Source organism: Cololabis saira, chromosome 9 (genome assembly GCF_033807715.1).
Source record: "Cololabis saira isolate AMF1-May2022 chromosome 9, fColSai1.1, whole genome shotgun sequence".
Classification (NCBI taxonomy): Eukaryota; Metazoa; Chordata; class Actinopteri; order Beloniformes; family Belonidae; genus Cololabis; species Cololabis saira.
Genome location: NC_084595.1, coordinates 41815766 through 41829381, shown reverse-complemented (window position 1 = coordinate 41829381; position 13616 = coordinate 41815766). Strand labels below are relative to the sequence as shown.

Below are 13616 nucleotides of genomic sequence, written 5' to 3'. Positions count from 1 at the left end.
GCCAATGACTAGCCGTTATCACTTCCTCATCTGTAATCGTCACGCTACTGCGCTCAGCGAAGCAACCGCCCATTTTAATCCAGTGTCGACGAAACATGACTATCGTGTTTGTTTTCACCATTGACTCAACATGTTAAACTGTTGGAAACTGCTGGAAACGTTTAACGGCACCTCTGCAGATGGTTCGGATGAAGGAGCTGGGAGCAAAGCTAACTTTGATTGACATGCGGGGGGCGTGTTCCTGAAGGCTTGCTGAGCAACATGGGTTAGTAATAATAATAATACATTTTATTTGTAGAGCACTTTTCATGAATAATCTCAAAGTGCTAACATAAACAAGGGGAAAAAAAATCAAGACACATAAAAGACCAGAAAGCGTAAAAATAATAAAAACATCTAAAAAAGAAAGCCTTCCTGAACAGAAAAGTTTCAAGCCCCTTTTTAAAGGTGTCCACAGACTGGGGTTGACGTAGGTGTTCAGGGAGGGAGTTCCAGATGTGCGGAGCAGAAAGCTCGGTCTCCCATGGAGCGGAGTCGTGTGCGGGGCTGATAGAGGAGGTTGGTTTTTTGTGAGCGGAGGTTACGGGTGGATGAGTGAGGGGTCAGGAGGTCTTTGAGGTATTGAGGGACAGTGCTGTAGATGCAGAGGTGGGTGATGAGGGCGATCTTGAATTGGATTCTTGCGGTTATGGGAAGCCAGTGTAGTTTCTGGAGAATTGGGGTGATATGGTCGTATTTGCGGGTTTTCATCAGAGTTCGGGCAGCACAGTTCTGAATGAGTTGATGTTTCCGAAGGTGTTTGTTGGGGATACCGATGAGCAGGCTGTTACAGTAGTCGAGCCTGGAGGAGATTAGGGCGTGGACGAGTTTTTCTGCATCGGGGAAAGTGAGGAAGGGGTGGAGTTTGGATAGGTTCTTTATGTGGAAGAAGCAAGTTTTGTACAGATGTTTGATGTGGTTTATGAAGGTGAGTTGTGGGTCCAGCTTCACACCGAGGTTTGTAACAGAGAGGGGGGTGTCTTGACCGGAGAGGGAGATGGTGGTTATGGGTGATCACTGGACCTGGTGAGGGGTGCCAATTTGTATGGCTTCGGTTTTGGAACTGTTGAGTTGTAGGAAGTTGTGACTCATCCACGCCCTGATCTCCTCCAGGCAGTTGGAGAGGGCTTGAGTGGGTGATGATGAGAGGACTGGGGTGGAACGTAGGTTGGGATCAGTCCAGAGGGACAGCTGAGTGTCATAGGCATAGCAATGAAAAGAGATGCCGTGCCGGCTGATGACACCCCTGCCCAGGGGCAGCATGTACAGGATAAAAAGGAGAGGTCCTAGGACAGATCCTTGGGGGACACCACACTTAGGGTTAGAGCTGGGTATCATCACTGACCTTACGATACGATTCCGATACACTAGGTCCCAAGACGATACGATTTCCGATACGATACGATTCGATATCGATATTCTGGTTACAATAAGGGAATAACATGATCCTTCCACGCGCCACATCCGGCCAGAGAAGCCCCACCCTGCCTGGTGAAAAGAAGCAGCCTGCTCACTCCTCAAGTAAGGAGGAGACTTGAGCTCAGTGCAGGGCCTCCCGGGGTTGGTAGATGGAGCAATGCCCAGGACTGACTTAGGTAGGAGCACTGGGTGATAAAATGGGGGAAAAAAATCGGGATTAAAAAAAAATAAATTTAAATCGATACTACTGTGATTCATGTATCGATAATCGTTCCTACACATGCATATCGATAAAATATCGATATATCGATATTTTTAACCCACCCCTACTTAGGGTTTGGCTCTGTACGAAGAAAAATGGGCTTCAAACCGGTTTTGTGAAACCAGTAGGTCATGTGTCTGTTGTTTTATACAGCCTGTGGCCGGTAACTGAGCCACAGTATCTGAGCTGCCTGTTTGTTCTCTTACAGCTTCAGGGGTGCTCCTTTCTCTGCACCCCCCCCCCCCCCCCCCCCCCCCCCCCTCATCACAACTCAGTCACCATGGAAACTTCAGAAAAGAAGGGCAGGAAGTCAGTGCGGGTGGAGTGGCATCTGGATCCTCCTGACGAACTAGCAGACACCTTGAAGAAGAACAAGAAGAAGAAGAAAAAGAGGAAGAAGAGACCGGAGGAGGAAGAGGTTGTCCTTCCCGTTTCTGCTGAAGAACCAGGAGACACCCCAAAGAAGAAGAAGAAGAGAAGACTGGAGGAGGAGCTCATCCCTCCTGTAAATCTTGAAGAACCAGCAGACACCCAGAAGAAGAAGAAAAAGAGAAGGCCGGAGGAGGAGCTCAGCCTTCCTGCGAGAACCAAGGAAGTCGGCACTTCTTACCCTGAAGGGCTCATCCCTCCTGTGGAGGAAGACGAGATTACGGATGATGACCCCCCGAAGAAGAAAAAGAAGAAGAAGAGAAGACAGGAGGAGGAGCTCATTCCTCCTGTGGAGGAAGAGGAGATTACGAATCTAGACACCCCGAAGAAGAAAAAGAAGAAGAGAAGACAGGAGGAAGAGCTCATCCCTCCTGTGGAGGAAGAGGAGATTACGAATCTAGACACCCCGAAGAAGAAAAAGAAGAAGAAGAGAAGACAGGAGGAGGAGCTCATCCCTCCTGTGGAGGAAGAGGAGATTACGAATCTAGACACCCCGAAGAAGAAAAAGAAGAAGAAGAGAAGACAGGAGGAGGAGCTCATCCCTCCTGTGGAGGAAGAGGAGATTACGAATGTAGACACCCCGAAGAAGAAAAAGAAGAGAAGACAGGAGGACGAGCTCATCCCTCCTGTGGAGGAAGAGGAGATTACGAATGGTGACACCCCGAAGAAGAAAAAGAAGAAGAAGAAGAGAAGACAGGAGGAGCTCATCCCTGCTGTGGAGGAAGAGGAGATTACGAATGTTGACACCCCGAAGAAGAAAAAGAAGAGAAGACAGGAGGAGGAGCTCATCCCTCCTGTGGAGGAAGAGGAGATTGCGAATGATGACCCCCCGAAGAAGAAAAAGAAGAAGAAGAGAAGACCGGAGGAGGAGCTCATCCCTCCTGTAAATCTTGAAGAACCAGCAGACACTCTGGAGAAGAAGAAGAAGAAAAGAAGACAGGAGGAGGAGCTCATCCCTCCTGTGGAGGAAGAGGAGATTACGAATGGTGACACCCCTCCTGTAAATCTTGAAGAACCAGCAGACACCCTGGACAAGAATGTGGGTACACGTGAGGAGAAGTTCATCCCTCCTGCGAGAACCAAGGAAGTCGGCACTTCTGCCCCTGAAAGGCTCATCCCTCCTGTGGAGGAAGAGGGGATTACGAATGGTGACAATGGCTCACTGGTAACCCTGGAAACCAGCAACATCAAGGAAGAGGAAAGAGATAATGGTGTTGAGGAAATTATGTCGAAAGAAGGAAAAACATCCGACAACAATAAAAGCATACCAGAGACGGGACGAGACGAGACGACGAGAGAAAAAACAAAGGTGGCAAATGACAGAATGAATAAGGAAACAGAGAAGTGAGTTCTTTGAGCAATATGTCACCAATGATGTTAGTGATGTCAGCAATGTGAAAATGATTTGGGGGTTTTGTTTCCAGTGTCGATGGATGTCTGGTGAATGAGCTGCAGGAATTTATCCCAAAGGTCAAGGAGAGATCAGAGAATGAAATTAAAATACTGCTGCGATATGATCTGCACCGGTTCAAGAGGTTCAAACAGCAAGGTAGAGTACACTTGGATTGACTGTAGCCTCAGCACATGGGCTGCTTGCTTTAACCACTGTGCCACCCAGCGATCCCCATTTGTTGATTCTTGACTCATGCATCAAAACAGTCAGCACATTGAAATATGGATTCGTACTAGTGCTGTCAGGCAATAAAAAAAATTAATCAAATTAATTATAGGATTTATAATTAATTAATGTAATTAATCACATTTTAATCTCATCTGCTATAGGTCCCCAAATAAAGAATTTGAATTCTAGGACATTGCAAAATTGCAGTGCATGACTAATCAATTGAATACACTGAGAAGAGAAGATTTGAAATCCACATTTTTATTGGTGAAGTGTTTCATAAATGAAATTCAAAAGAAAAAGCTCAAGCACATCAGCAAACCAATTAGGCCAGGTGCATTATTCAAAAATGCAATGCAAATACAGTTAAATAAATAAAATTCAGAAATAAAATAAGGCTGAGTCTCAAATAGGCACAAGGTATTCTCCCTGATCCGGAAGAGCTAGCAAGAATTTTGAAAGAGGCACCTCTAAGCCCCGCCCATTCGGTCCGAATGATACGGATTGGTCCAGGTCCAGGAAGGGAAAGAACCAATCAGATGCCTTCATTTTAAACCATGCCCCCCCGCCCTGTCCCATGTGCGCACTCGCTTCCAGCCCCACCCCCCCGTGTCCACTTCCCACGGGTCCTCCTGGGCTCACAGTGTCCCAGTGTAACCCCCCTCCCTCCCCTCTGACACGGAGCCCAGTAGTTATTTCCAGAGCGGGTCGGTCCCGCTGTGTGAGACCGGGGAGCAAAGCCGTTAGCCGTCCGGGCTGCTGCTGCAGCAGCAGCCCGCTGCTGTTTGTTGGCACAGCTACGCCGTAGCCTACGCCGTAGCCTACGCCGTAGCCTACGCCGTAGCCTACGCCATAGCCTACGCCATAGCCTACGCCATAGCCTACGCCGTGGCTCTAGAGCCTGCAGCGCACCGCAGCGCTGCCGTGCCGTGCACCGGCGCTCTGCGGGATGGAGACGCCGGTGGGCAAGATGCACGTTTGGGTGGGCACAGCCCCCCCTACCCCCCCTAAAACCGGCCTCGCTTACAGGTGAATGAGACATGGGGTAGTTTTGGGGTAGTTTAGCAAAATGTTTAATAATCGTATGCGCGTTCGTGTTTGTGGGGGCGAGGCTTTGGACGGAGCACTCGTGGGTGGGGACGGGGGGGGCAGGGCTTAGAGGAAGCGCCACTTTCAAATCTTGCTAGCTCTAGGAAGTTGCATAGAATAACTTTAAGCAGACTCTCAATTCAAAATTAAAACTACAGCTGACTCAATACAGCGATTCAAGTACTAGTAGCTGTAACGTTTACAGTGGAACTTGTCCGGACACGTTTAGTGTTTAAATGATAATTCAGGCTGGAGCAGCTCCGGTGAAAGGAAAATTATTTTTTACAAAATGTACAAATTACCATGTTCTTGTTGATAGTCCCGTCTTCTTTCTTTTTATACATAAACTTGCCATTCAAAGGCCCTAACAAAGATTTGCTGAGTCTCCCCTGAGTCGTCCAGGTCTGTCACTGCCTTGTTAGTTTGACCAGCAGCAGGAGGGAAGTGACCTGCCACTGCCAAGTGGCCTACGGGTCCCTCAATGGGACACATTTAAAATACTCGCGCATTTTGCCACTCATAATTAATTGCATTAATTTTCATAACGTGTTAATTAGCAGTGTAATTAATTAATCTAATTAACGCGCTAAACTGACAGCCCTAATTCATACCAACAGTTACTGCCTTCTTTTTGAATGTAAATTAGGTCTGGAGCTCAGTGACCTCATACCTACCTCCTTCCTTGTAGCAGCCAACAGTTGAGAAAAGGTCTCTCTTGCATGTACCTATCCAGGTGTGCCTCTGCGTTGGGGGCGGTACTCTGACGAGGAGAACGAACAGCTCAAGAAGAACGTGTCAGACTTCCTTGCTCTGACGGGCATCAGCTCCATTAGCCTTCTTCTGTTTCCCAACCGCTTCCCGGCGGAGGGGCCGAAAGTCAGAAAGCTGAAGGCCCAACACCACTTCCTGGAGAGCATCGGTACGTACTCAGCCAGCCGACTTCCTCCTCAGGTGCTCTAAACTTCTACGGTGTGACTCGTGGTAACATGAACTCTCTGATGGCCGTCTTGTCCGCAGCTGAGCACATTCCTCGTCCGTGTCATCAGGTCTACACTAGAGCCAAGAAGATCTTTGACTCGCGACAGTATGGTGGAAGGTGAGAGGTTGACCGCTGGTCTGATGACGTTCACCTGTAGAACTCTGGGTAATCTGTAGGGCTGGGGATCCATTCAAATGTCAGGAATCGATTCGATTCCGATTCTTAAGATTCAGAATCGATTATCAAGATTTGATTCGATTCGGATATTGATTTAGATTAGTGTTATTTAAACTGTTTTTTTGAACTGTTGCATGAATTATATGACTGTGTAGTTATGCAACATATTAATACTTGTATTATATTGAGATTCAACAGCAAGTATTGACAGCTAATGATGCTGTAAGGACCAATCAGCTCCCAGAATGCTGAAAGAACTGCTTTCAGAAACATCGTGGGGCAGAATTATCAAACAGATCCAGGGCAGCAAACGTATGAAATCGGTTTTAGTTTTTCCCATTTATGACAATTTGGTTTTTAGCATTTTATGCAAATATAACCCCAAGAGGGTATATAAAGCAAAGAAATATAGACAATTTATGCAATTATAACTGAAAACTTTAATGTTTTCATACCTTTAAACATATTTAAAGGCAAAAACATGGCACCAGTTATGCTGGTGTCCAACAAAACATTCCTTTTTTGGGCATAAAAAAAATACCAAAAGTTGGAATGTAATGATGAGGGGGAAAAAAATGATCTTTATATATATGAATCGATTTTTAGGAATTAATATGAGAATCGATTTAGAATCGGAAAATCGATCTTTTCAACACAGGCCTAGTAATCTGGTTGTTTCTATTAAGGTTCTCAAAGGGTGAGGTGGCAAGTCTGGTGAAATTACAGACCCTCCACGGTAATAACTGGAAAGCGATTTCAGAGAAGATGGACCGGAGCGTCTACGCCCTGCAGAAACGCTTTGCCACCACCGGTAAGAGCTGATCTTTGAGTGGCCTGTGTCCGGAGCCAACGTCCATTTCTGACCCGTGTCTTATGTCCAGTCTCAGGCCGCGGCCCGTGGAACTCGGACGAGGAGTCCCAGCTGAAGCGGGCTGTCAGGGAGCACCTGCAGAGCCTGCTGCAGCCCGGCTCTGCTCTGACCAAAGACCAGCTGTTCAACAACCTGCCCTGGAAGGAGATCAGCGAAAAGGTCCAGACAAGGTCCTGGACCCAGTGTCGCCTCAAATGGTGGGTGTAATTACTGTTATTTATTATCATTTCCTTTTGAACCATTTGACTTTTGGCGCTTTTACACTAGTACCTACTCAGCTCTACTCAACTCAGATCGGATCGACTCAACTCGGCCTGGTTTCTTTTCCTTAAAGGGAACCCTGGCTATTAAGACATGTAGGTCTTAAAAGATAAATGTTGGTATCAATTATAACAATGTGATATAAAAAACCTTTTTGATGTCTTCGTTTTTATAAAATTTGAAAATATAATTTAACTCGTAGGTCGCCATTGTTGTTTACACCGCAATGCATTCTGGGTAGTGACGTCAGTCGGTGGCACCTGCTGGCCCCCGTACACTGTTGTGACTGTTCAACGAGATAATCCAGACGCTAAACATGTCACCTGTTCAGCCATTTCAATTTGAACCCGAGCACAAGGTCAAGGAAAAGGACAACACTGAAAACATATCTCAAAACGAGCCAAATGAAGACCAAAAAAGACGGGATGAGGCGAGAGTGGGACAAAATCCCTGGTGTCTGTGCAGCAACTCAATGCAAACAGAGGAGGAGAGCGTTTGCTGTCAAGAGCTCATGTTTTTGTCAGCAGCTGTTCACTTTAAGCTATTGTGTGATAAAACGTATTCCAATATCAATCATTTTGGAGATTATTAGCATCCACCGCTGTCCTAGGCTTTATAAATCATTAGGACAGGTGGCGCCGCCAGGATTCAATTTCATAGTAGGCACAGAAACAGTCCGTCCACTGCTCTATCCGGCTAATTTCAGGCTCTCACTCGGCCTGAATATTCCACTATCCATTAGGGAGAGGATAGGTTGGTTGGCTATTCAGTGTTCAATAAGTATTTCAAAGATCTTTTTTCCTCGAACAAAACTTTGCAGTGACAAATTGGATAAAGTGCGCATGGTGCACTACAGATATGGTGACATTATTATGCGCACCAGAAACACAGATGCAAACATAAACATTATGGTGTCAGCGCATCAGAAACAGATGAAAACACAACTAAACAGGTGGCGGCGCAACAGAAACACAGATGAAAATGCAGCTAAAAACATTAAGGTGACGGCGCACCTACAAAAAAGTTATCTTTTAAGACCTACATGTCTTAATAGCCAGGGTTCCCTTTAACAATTCAGCACCTGGAGCAGAAGTAGGAGGTTGGAGTGAAGCTGCTGTGACGTATTTGATTGTGTGATCTAAACTAAGAAGACAACACTAAAGATGTAGAACCTGGAGGAGATGATAGATGTGCTGCTGGATCTGTGGCTTGTGTTCGATATCAAGTTAAAAAATGAGAGTGAGAGAAGCTTCAAGCGGCAACGCTTTTTTTTGTTAGTTTGTCTCTGTGCTGCTGAAAAGTCAGCTGGAGCCGTGAGCAGCTATGAAGAGACAGAGCTCCTGGTAGATCTGGTCGTTCCTTATCACCGTCTAGATCCCTTTTTAATTCTCTCCTCAGCACCAGGTTTATGAACATCTGCACCTCAGAGTTGGATCATGAAACAGAGTTTTATGGTGCTGTTGTCTGTCGAATAAAATGAACAAGAAGCTGCGAGTGGCTCTTTCACTGATTTCCACCTCCTGACTCAGACGTCTGACTCCACGTTAGACCCCTAGTGGAAAGGCGCCATGGCGAGTCGAGTCGGGCTGAAAACTAGCAAAACTAGTGGAAAAGCGCCCTTTGAGTTCATGAAAGACCAAACTTCACAAGAAGTGGATAGGGTCACCGGAACAGAACCTGGCGTAGGATCCTGGCGGGAGCTGAAGCAGCAGAAGAACCACAAAGCAATGTTCTTGTTCTCTGTTCCAGGTTCTCCATCCTGAAGAACAGACTTTCTTCTTCTGGCAGGAGGTTTCGAAATAAACCTGGATGCTTCCAGGCCAAAATCCTCCTCATCAACAAGTAAGATATCATGACCCGCCTGCAGTCACATGTCAGATCTAGACACATCTGTTCACCGTCAGGAGGCCAGGGGCCTCATGTACAAAGAAGCTTGGATTTCAACAGGAATCTCCTCCTGTCGCTCTCTGTCTCCTTGTCATTACCCGATGTGAGTCGCTACCCGATTTGAGTCACACATGCGCATTCGCGTCCAACATCATCGGCCATCTTGGAAAGCAACATACGGCAACCCCACTTGGACAAACTGTCATTACCCGATGTGAGTCGCTACCGCACATGCGCCACTTTATGAAAATATGAACATATCTATGCATCTCTCTATATATATGATCATATCTAAACACACACACTATATATATATATATATATATATATATATATATATATATATATATATATATATATATATATATACACACATACATACTACTCACAATAAGTTAGGGATATTGTGAGATACTATTTTTATTGTCAAAATTTTTTGGGTAATATTAAACTAATGAAAATGGTGTTTCTTCTCATTCATCATTAGTAATATCAAAGGGAACTTTTACTTATTTCATTAAAATTCAGTACAAATAGGAAAAGCAATCATGTAAATAATAATATCCCTAACTTATTGTGAGTAGTGTGTATATCAAAACAAGTGTGTGTTTAGATCTTGTCTATCAAGTCTGGCGACGTAACTGTAGTTTGTCCAAGTGGTGTTGCCGTATGTTGCTTTCCAAGATGGCCGACGATGTTGGACGCGACTCACTCCCCCAGTCTCGTGCTCAGAAGCCACGCCGATTTTTTCCAGTGTCCAGCCGCGGTACTGCAACAAGAAATCCCATGGGGCCCAGAAAGCTTTTTTCCCATAGACCGCAATAGTAAAAGAGAAGCCTCTAAAACTGTTCACAGGAACCTCCAGCTGTAATCACCAGCAATTACTAATCTTTGTATTCTATATTTTTAAGTCATGGACTTTATATCCGTCAAAAATGTTTTATAACGGCCAGAAAAGTCAAAGAAAAGTCTCTTTCTGGGCGTGACGTCACGGCTGTGCCGTGCACTCGCAAAGCGCGGTCGTGTGTGTCTCGGGAACGAGCATGGCTGAATCTAAGCCGTTCGGCGGAATAATCACTCAGAAAAGTGGAAAACACGGCTCAAAGGTGTGTTTTTGTGGTCTCTTAATTTTTTTTCTGAGGAGCTGCGCGCTATGGCACAGAGCTCAGGTGGGACGCTCAGGTCACACTCGGTCTAAACGCCCTGACCAGGGGGATCACAGACGGAAATGTTTAATAGCAAGAATAATAATGGTTTGTCATTCTTGTACTTAAACATTTCCGTTGTAGCCAACGGTGTATGGTTTGTGAACATAAGATATCAGGCAGGAATAACACTTAATGTGAGCCCAGAAGCTGTAAAAGAATCAGAGAAAATGCAAAGTTAATTACGCCTAACATTCGGACTGCACGATCATTAATAGACAAAAAGATTTACCCAAAGGTATATAGAAAAATAGCATATGACAGCTTGTGTTATTGTGGGGAATCCCATGTGTTTTTTTGTTTGTTTGTTTTTATAAAGATGACTCGTTTTATCCTTACTCAAAAAAATAAAACTCCACAAATTAACCACATTTAAACATAATATTTGACATATTTAAACATAATACTTGACAAAACTTGTAATACAAAAAATATTTGTCTTAATGTAAGTAATAAACTTGGGAAGTTTCATGGTGATACCTGCTATTTACATTTTTACCCTATTTTAGCCTATTAACCTGGGGTGTCTCATCTTAAATAAAAATGACTCGTTTTATCTTTAATTAAAAAAAAACACACAAATGAACCATGTATAGTCTATAACCATGACTTTGAGAACAGCATCGGTTGATTTGCCCTATAAATCCCTAATTTCATTGTGTACATCTATCATTACCGGTCTGAAGGACTCATGAGCGCGCAGCGCTTGTCCAGAGCGCGCAGCGCTCGTTCACATTGCCCCGGGGCATGATGGGAGGCCCCAGAGCATCATGGGAGGTGACTCAACTGCGCATGCTCTATGGGCCCGTGTACCAGGAAGTAAACCAGGAAGTCAGAAATTTTTTCGGCGGATGCGCTGGGTGAGCAAACTCCATTGAAATGAATGGGCGGCCATTTTCAATCCTGTATCCAGTTATATAATACATCCATGACGCGACTGCGCATGTGTGACTCAAATCGGGTAGCGACTCACATCGGGTAATGACACTCCTCCCTCAAGTAGATCAATTTGAATATGATGATGAGGATAAATATCCATGGAAAACCGCTCATCCTAACAAGGATGGTGTTTTTTTTTCCCCATTTCCTCCAATTTAAGCTGTAAAAGAAAACAGCTTAAATCGTTGACCGCACTGCGTTGTGGGTAACGTTCCTTGCTTTGTGTTACGTTCTGTGAAAAGTTGTGGGTTTATTGTGCTCATACGGGTTTGTGAATGTTTATGTTCAGCGTTCGTGCGTCATTCGTGAACATAGAAAGCGGCGTAGGCACGTGCGCTGCACTCTTTGTACATGAGGCCCCAGAACGAGGACTATGATCTGAATCTGACCTCTCGGTTTGTTGCATGCTTCAGGCTCCACACACAAGATGTATAGTTGATCAACATCGGGCCTGGATTAGTTTCAGATTCTGGTGGTAACCCTTCACATGAATACTGACCGCAGAGCTCTGTGTATGTTTCAGATTGCACGAGAGTTCCGTGGAGGATATCGCAGACATCAAGTGGAACTCCGTCGCTGAGGCTGTTGGGTGAGAAAGATGCTCAAACTTCACTACCTCCCTACTATAGGGCAGAATGTAGTTCTGTAGTTCTGACTTTGATTCCATCGTTTACACTGTAATTTTGCAGGTCAGACATTAGTAGGGGTGTAACGATACACTAATCTTATGGTACGATACACGATATTGAGGTCACGATAACGATACGATATTATAGCAGTATTTTTTTAACAACCTTGAATGAGGAACATATGACTGGAAAAAACTGTCTTTTATTTGAAAGACACAAAATACAAAACAATGCTCTGCATTTGCCCTATTGTTACAGTTTGTAATGCTTTATAACTGTTTAAGTTTTAAAGAGAAAGCCAGGCCAACCATTTTCCACAAACTGAACTAAAAGTAAATGTCAGGTTTGCATTTTGCATCTTCAGTTTCATATAAGTACAAATATTTGGCCACAAACTGAATAGTTTCTCTCATGTATGATTTGACTTTTTTCTTTTCTAGAAATTTAACAACTAAAATTAAATAAATAAAAGTAAATAAATACATACAATTTTACATCATAAAAAAGATTGATTCATGCTCACCTTATAAGTGTAAGAGGAGATTTATTTTTGTTAAGAAGGTTATTTTGGTAATTCAGGGTTCATTATTTTATAAATATATTCTTTATATTCTGATGTAAATCAGGGACTATAATGACACTAGTCAGTTTATCTGTAGTGATTAGTTTGTTTTAAATTGGGCGGAGTGATACGCCACAGTACGGCACTAGGTGCTGTGTTGATGTTCTAAAATCCTACACTGTTGAGGGACATTAAAGGTGACCTATTATGGCATTTAATGTATATTTTATATTTTATAAACAGGCCTTGAATGTCTTAAAAACAATCTAAAGCTTGTTTTTTCTACATAAATCAGAAATCCAGCCTGTGGGCCCTGTCACTAGTTTTACCGCTTCTAACCCCTTTTTCTGTGCTCCATTCTAAGGGAAGGGGGGGTATGATAATGAGGCTCTGCGCTGATTGGCTCCCTGAATGACGTGTAGCAGGGGAGGAGAATAAACCTCGCTCCGCCAGAGCAGCCCGAGCCTGTAAATTTTCACAACACTGAATTTTCACAAATGGAAACTTTATTGTTAAAAAAATAAAATATGAGTTTTATATAAATAACATTTATGCACTATTTCAGCCGGATCTGCCCGGCGGATGCTGAACACTGCCCCGGAGCCACGCCGGGCGCCCGGCGTGGCTCCGGGGCGCATCGCCCGTTACCGGTGATCAAACCGACAGATTTCTCTGAAAATCTCGGAGGGTGAAGCTGGTCCAGCCTGGGACGTACCCCAGAAATCCCTGCTCCCAAAGCGGCTGAGAACCTGGACAATTTAGTCGGAAACCCCGCTTTGGGATCCAGGAAGTAGGCTGGAGCAGCGCGCATCACCACGGCTTTAACCGGGAAATCTGACCGGTTCCGACCGGCCGGGACCGCAGGAACCGGCCTGGACTGGTAGCAGGGACTCCCGGGGACCGACCAGCGGAATGTCAGCCGGATCTGCCCGGCGGATGCTGCGCGACAGGCGCCGCAACCCCACGGCGGGCGCACAGATTGGCTCCGGGGCGCATCGCCTGTTACCGGTGATCAAACCGACGGATTTGGCTGGAAATCTCGGAGGGTGAAGCTGGTCCGACCTGGGACGCACCCCCAAGGACCCAGCTCCCAAACGACCCGGGAACCTGGATGATTTAACCCGGATCCGCTCCACCGCGGCGCCGCGTCCGACTGGCTGAAGGAAGCACCGCTCCAGCAGCGGAGAGAGCTGGTTGTGGGCGTGGTTTCAGCAGCGGAGGCTGAACCTATGGAATTTAATCGGCTC

At 45.1% G+C, this 13616-nt stretch overlaps 1 protein-coding gene across 1 annotated transcript in view; it reads left to right on the top strand.

The window, feature by feature from the left end:
• Positions 1-1955: 1955 nt before the first annotated feature.
• Positions 1956-13616, top strand: part of LOC133450752 (transcription termination factor 1-like) — a 19410-nt gene continuing 7749 nt past the window's right edge. The window contains exons 1-8 of the mRNA XM_061729605.1: positions 1956-3493; positions 3574-3698; positions 5593-5778; positions 5877-5955; positions 6702-6826; positions 6897-7083; positions 8897-8989; positions 11702-11767. Coding sequence (XP_061585589.1) covers positions 2001-3493; positions 3574-3698; positions 5593-5778; positions 5877-5955; positions 6702-6826; positions 6897-7083; positions 8897-8989; positions 11702-11767 — 2354 coding nt within the window. The 5' untranslated portion in view covers positions 1956-2000. The remainder of the gene's footprint in view (positions 3494-3573; positions 3699-5592; positions 5779-5876; positions 5956-6701; positions 6827-6896; positions 7084-8896; positions 8990-11701; positions 11768-13616) is intronic.